Here is a 6,485-nt window from a genome sequence, read left to right on the forward strand (position 1 = left end):
CTGACCCAAGGACAGAACCCTGGTCTCCTGCATTGCAGGCAGATGCTTTACCATCTGAGCTGCTAGGAAGCAAAGGTAGCTTTCAGTAAATCTTTTCAGATATACCCTCAACTGTTTAACTCTCCTGGCAATGGACAACAACGCACATATATATAAGATAAATAAAAGGAACAAGGTCCTCTGATCTCTGCAACAACACTCCTCTTACTGCAGATAAACTAAGGGATGACAAGTTGCCATAGGCTCATCATGGAAGTCTGAAAGCTCTTTGTATTTCTCTCTTTTCTCTTCTGTGTCTCCCCCTCTTTTGTTTAAATATCCCTGAGATAATTTTGCAGTGTAAACTGAGGAGGAAGATGTGCCTGAAGTCTCTGCTAAATGCACAATAAAGATTGGACCAGTCTCCTGTGTGAGTTTTCAGATACAGAATAAGTTTCTGGACTGAGTCCATTTCTAACATGACTCTAGATGAAAACTGATATCCTGCAATAGGTTTTTTCACAGGGAAGAAAAATGAGGGGATTTCTTTTGGGTATGAATGATCAGATTCTGAGTAAGCTGTTTCCTCCGCAGAAGATTTTCCTCAGGGGTTACATGCAGAAGTCTTTCCCCAGAAGGAGTTCTTAGAGGTTGAACTCTTAAGTGTGGAACTACGTAAGTTTTCTGAGTCAACCCACATCTGTCACATTGACAGGGTTTCTCCCATTATGAACCCTTTGATTCTCAGTAAGGGATGAGCTGCAACTGAAGGCCTTTCCACACTCATTACACTCATAGAGCTTCTCGCTGGTGTGGCTGATGGAGTGTTGAATATGGCTTGTGCTCCACTAGAAGACCTTCCCACACTCCACGCATTTGTAGGGCTTCTCTCCACTGTGAATCTGCTGGTGGCTGGTGAGGTGTGACCTGCGGTTGAAGGCTTTCCCACATTCTGTGCCCTGGTAGGGCTTCTCTTCACTGTGGATGGTGAAGCGCCAACTGAGTCCTGACTGATTGCTAAAGGCCTTCCCACATTCTTTGCATTCCTAGGGTTTCTCTCCAGTGTGGGCCCTTTTATGTAAGATAAAAGTGGAGCAGTAGATGAAGGCCTTTCCACACTCAATGCATACACAGGGCTTCTCCCCTCTGTGGATCCGCTGGTGCTTGTTGAAGTATGGCTTGTGGTAGAAGACCTTCCCACACTTGAGGCACTTGTAGGGCTTCTCCCCGGTATGGATGATGGAGTGTTGAATGAGTCTGGTGCTGTGACAGAAGCCCTTCCCACACTTGCCTCTCCCTGGTGTGGATCTGCTGGTGCGTCGTGAGCTGTGACCTGTGGTGGAAGACCTTCCCATACTCCATGCACTCAAAGGGCTTCTCTCCCATGTGGATGATGTGGTGTCACAGGAAACCTGTCTTGTGTTGGAAGGCCTTCCCATACTCGCTGCCCTCATAGGGCTTCTTACCGGTATGTATCCACTGGTGTGTCATGAGCTGTGACCTGCGGTGGAAGGCTTTCCCACATTCCATGCACTCTAAGGGCTTCTCTCCCATGTGGATGATGTGATGTCATAGGATACTTTTCTTATCTCAGAAGGCTTTCCCACACTTGTGTAGGTTGTATGCAAATCCCTTAAACAACTATATGACTTTATTTAAGGAATTTGAGCATCTTCAGGTTTTTTTATCTGTGGGGGAATCCTGGACACTGTGGATTACAAGGCTGTTGTTGAGTCACTAAGTCATGTCTGACTGCATCCCCATGGCCTGTAGCACATCAGGCTCCTCTGCCCTCCACTATTGCCCGGTGTCTGCTCAAATTCATGTTCTTTGAGTTGGTGATGCTATCTAATCATCTCATCCTCTGTTTCCCCCTTCTTTTGTCTTCAGTCTTTCCTAGCATCATGGTCTTTTCCAATGAATTAGATCTTCGTATCAGGTGGTGAAAGTACTGGAGCTTCAACCTCAGCTGAAGTTATTTTAACGAATATTCAGTGTTGATTTTCTTTAGGATTGACTGGTTTGATCTCCTTGAAGTCCAAGGGACACTCAAGTGCCTTCTCTAGCACTACAGTTCAAAAACATCTTTTCTTTGGTGTTCAACCTTCTTCATGATCCAACTCACACACTATGCATGACTACTAGAAAAGCCATGGTTTTGACTATATGGACCTCTGTTGGCTCAGTGATGTCTCTACTTTTTAAAACACTGTCTATGTTTGTCATAGCTTTTCTTCTAAGAAGACATGACATCTTTTAATTTCATGTCTGCAGTCTCTGTCCATAGTGATTTTTGAACCCAAGAAATAAAATCTGTTACTGCTTCCACTTTCCCCTCTTCTGTTTGCCATGAAGTGATGGGACTGGATGCCATGATCTGAGTCTTTTCAATGTTGAGTTTTAGGCCAACTTTTTCACTCTCCTCTTTCACCCTCATCAGGAGGGTCTTCACTTCCTCTTCACTTTCTGTCATTAGAGTGTATCATCTGTATATCTGATGTTGTTGATATTTCTCCTGGTAATCTTTATTCCAGCTTGTGATTCACCCAGGCTGGTATTTCACATGATTTATTCTGAATGTAAGTTAAATAAATAGGATGACAATATACAGTCTTGTCCCAATTTGGGACTAAAAGGTGACTATATACTCCTATCCCAATTTGGAACCTGTTCATTGTTCCATGTCTGGTTCTAACACTTGTTTCTTGACCTTCATACAGGTTCCTCAGGAGACAGGTAAGGTGGTCTGGTACTCTATCTCTTTAAGCATTTTTCAGTTTGTTGTGATCCACAGGGTCAAAGGCTGTGGTCAATGAAGCAGAAGTAGATGCTTTTCTGGAACTCCCTTGATTTTGTCATGATCCAAGAAATATTGGCAATTTGATTTTTGATTCCTCTGTCTCTTCAAAACCCAGCTTGTGCACCTCAGTTCACATAATGCTGAAGTCTAGTTTGAAAGATTTTGAACATTACTTTGCTAGCATGTGATATAAGTGCAATTGTATGGTAGTTTGGACATTCTTTGGCATTGCCCTTCTTTGAGATTGGATTGAAAACTGACCTTTTTCAGCCCTATGTCCACTACTGAGTTTTCCAAACTGGCTGGCATATTGAGTGCAGCACTTTAACATCATCATCTTTTAGGATTTGAAATAGCTCAGCTGGAATTCTGTCACCTCCACTAGCTTTGTTCATAGTGATGCTTCCTAAGGCCCACTTGACTTCATACTCTAGGATGTCTGGCTATAGGTGAGTGACCACATTTTCATACTTATCTGGGTCATTAAGATCTTTCTTATCTAGTTTTTCTGTGTATACTTGGCACCTCTTCTTAATCTCTTCTGCTTCTGTTAAGTCCTTACTGTTTCTGTCCTATATTATATACATCCTTGCATGAAATGTTCCCTTTGATATTCTAGTTTTCTTACAGAGATCTCTACTCTTTCCTATTCTACAGTTTTCCTCTATTTATTTGCAATCTTCACTTAAGAAGGCCTTCTTATCTCTCCTTGCCATTCTCTGGAAATCTACATTCAGTTGGGTTTATCTTTGCCTTTCTGCCTTGCCTTTTGATTCTCTTCTTTCCTCAGCTATTTGTAAAGCCTCTTAAACCACTTTGCTTTCTTCTATAAGTGAGTCCACATGTCTCTTTTATAGACTGTCCATTATTACACCAAATTTTGAGTTGAGCAACTGGGTGTTTGACCCATTTACTGTGACTTTGAAAGAAGAAGGGGTATGAGAAAAAGGAGACAGTTTAGTTATAGACCTGCTGAGTGGGCATTGCCTGTGAAGCATCCAAGTAAGAAGGTAGATTTGTGTATTAGGAATTCAAGAACTAGTAACCTGACTTTGAGAGCCCTAAGCTAAAAGCTAGGCACAGTAATTAAAACTGTGGGAATGGATGTCATCTAGGGACAGAATACAAAGTGAGAATAGGCCAAAGATGCAATTCTGAGGAATCCGAAGTTTGTTGGTTGAGCAGGTGAGGTAAACACAACAAACAGATACTGGGAAGGAATTACCCAAGGTGTAGGAGGAAAACCAGGAGATTGTAGTGTTTCAGAGGCCCAGTAGAGTATTTAAAGGAAGGAGTTGTCAGCAATAATTAAGTAAAAAAAAAAATTCCTGTCCAGATGAATAAGAAAAAATTAAAAAGAAGTATTATTGATCTATTTATACAGAGAAAGTCAGAGATGTAATTGTAGATTCCTGAAAAAACACAGGACAAAAGATAAGCTTTTGATTCTTTTAATTGAGCAGATTTTATTTCCAGAGCAATAGAAACAAATGAAAAAAAAGTTATGTGTACCTTCAACAAAGCCTTTATATTCCAGATGTAGAAATCCTCATTTAAATTGCTTATGCCTCAACAGTTTTGGCTTTCCATTTATCCAAGGTTATCAAACTCAGATGCATAAACTCTTGTGGGAAGGGATAGTCTGATAGATAAGAAAACATATTCAAGGAAACCAGGACCTCTAAATGCCATCTTTGGGTGATTATTATCTTGTCAAACAGCTATTATGGCTTTGCTTTTTAAAAAGAATAAACTAAGCTGATTGAATATTAGAAGACAGTCATTTTCAGAATGGCAGAAAAGTAAGAGTCCAAAAATCTTTGGTCTGTATTTATCTAAAGTATTCATAGTTTTAAAAAAATTTTCTACCTGCAGTCATTCAAATCTCAACTCAAAACTGAAATAACATCCTAAACTAAAAAAGCTCAAACTATAGTCAAGTGTTGAGTTCAAGGCTTAACACAGGAAATACGTAGCTGATTTTATTCTTATTTTAAATCAAACTAAAATTGAGATAGAAAATTTTAAAAATATACTTTATTTATAATTAAACTTCAGTTAAGTTCAGTCACTCAGTTGTGTCCAACTCTTTGTGACCCTGTGGACTGCAGCATGCCAGGCTTCCCTGTCAATCACAACTCCTGTCGCTGTTTCTATTATTTCCCCATAATTAAACTTACCTTTTATCTATTTAATCCATTATATTGCTATGAGAAATTTCTAGCACTTTTTGAGATATTTATTTGTAATTGACAGTAATCACACCTAGTGAAGAAAGACCTAAGAAATGTCACACAGAAAGTGGTATTTAAATATTAAGTTTACACCTGGAAATCAGCTCACTTTTCTCTTCTCATCTCTCTTCTCCATGAAAGTAGATACAGTCAATTTATTCCCTGTGATTGGCAAAATAAAGTCAACTCTGACTTGACACATCAATTTCTGCAGGTGTACCTTTGTTGAACTATCATTTCAAAGACTCGCAGTGTTTTTGGTGAGCCTGAAGCATCTTCTGCTCTAGATCTGCTCCATTCATTATGAGATCCCACTAGACCCTACAATCTGTTTGCCCAGTCTTCTCATGGCAATTCTCATGTCTTTGTTTCTCAATGTATAGATGGTAGGATTCAAGATAGGGGTGATGGCAAAGACAGCAATAAACAAATACTTATCCGGTGATGTTGTAGGGAAAGGCCACACATAGAGAAACATACATGGCATAAAAAACAAAATTACTACAGTGATGTGAGCCGACAGTGTGACAAACGCTTTGGATAAATCTCCTGAAGAACGTTTCCAGACAGTGACCAAAATGAAAATGTAGGATATAATTAAAGAGAAGAAGGTAGCCATGGATATAAATCCACTGTTAGCAATAATTACAAACTCTAGCTTGTAAGTGTCTACACAAGCAAGTTTCATGACCCGAGGAAAGTCACAGTAAAAGCTGTCTACTTTATTGGGACCACAAAAGGGCAAGTTTATGACAAAAACAAACTGAGATACAGCATGGATTATCCCCACTATCCAGGCAACCACTACAAAGGAAACACACATTTTGGAGCTCATAATTGTCAGGTAGTGGAGAGGCTTACAGATTGCAGTATACCTGTCAAATGCCATGGCTATGAGCAGTACCATCTCAACTCCACCCATGACATGAATGAAAAATATCTGTGTCATACATTTTGGAAAAGAAATGATGTTGCAGTTAGTGAAAAGATCAGAGATCATTTTGGGTACTGTGGTAGAGGAAAGACCTAGATCAAGTAGGGAGAGATTGGCCAACAGGAAGTACATGGGGGAGTGTAAATGAGAGTCAATAATTACTGTGAACACAACAAAGAAGTTTCCCAGAATAATTCCCATGTAGAACACAAAGAAGAACCAAAAAAGAAAAAGATGCATTTTCCATGAATTTGAAAGTCCGATTAGTACAAATTCAGATACCACAGAGTCATTTACTCCATCCATTGACTCAATCAGTAGAGAAGAAGCTAAAATATTCTGAAGGTAGAAAATAAGAAATGAGAAATGTGAGTACCAAAATTAATACATTATTTGTTCATCAATGAATCTGTGGAAAACATATTGTAAATACCAAAATATGAAGTGAGAAGGCTTACAGATAGGGGAGATGAAAGAATGATGATAACTGAATAGGAGAAATGAGATAATCAAAAGTTAGGCCAGGGCAACAAAGAAA

The 6,485-nt window shown here is 39.5% G+C and overlaps 1 protein-coding gene across 1 annotated transcript; it reads right to left on the minus strand.

Annotated features, from left to right (window-relative positions):
- Window positions 1-5,314: 5,314 nt before the first annotated feature.
- On the minus strand, window positions 5,315-6,262 carry LOC122705332 (olfactory receptor 4F21-like). The gene has a single exon (XM_043920626.1). It carries the CDS (start codon window positions 6,251-6,253, stop codon window positions 5,315-5,317), a length of 939 nt encoding a protein of 312 aa, XP_043776561.1. The 5' UTR covers window positions 6,254-6,262.
- Window positions 6,263-6,485: the final 223 nt, after the last annotated feature.

Source organism: Cervus elaphus, chromosome 12, assembly GCF_910594005.1.
Source record: "Cervus elaphus chromosome 12, mCerEla1.1, whole genome shotgun sequence".
NCBI classification, from domain to species: domain Eukaryota; kingdom Metazoa; phylum Chordata; class Mammalia; order Artiodactyla; family Cervidae; genus Cervus; species Cervus elaphus.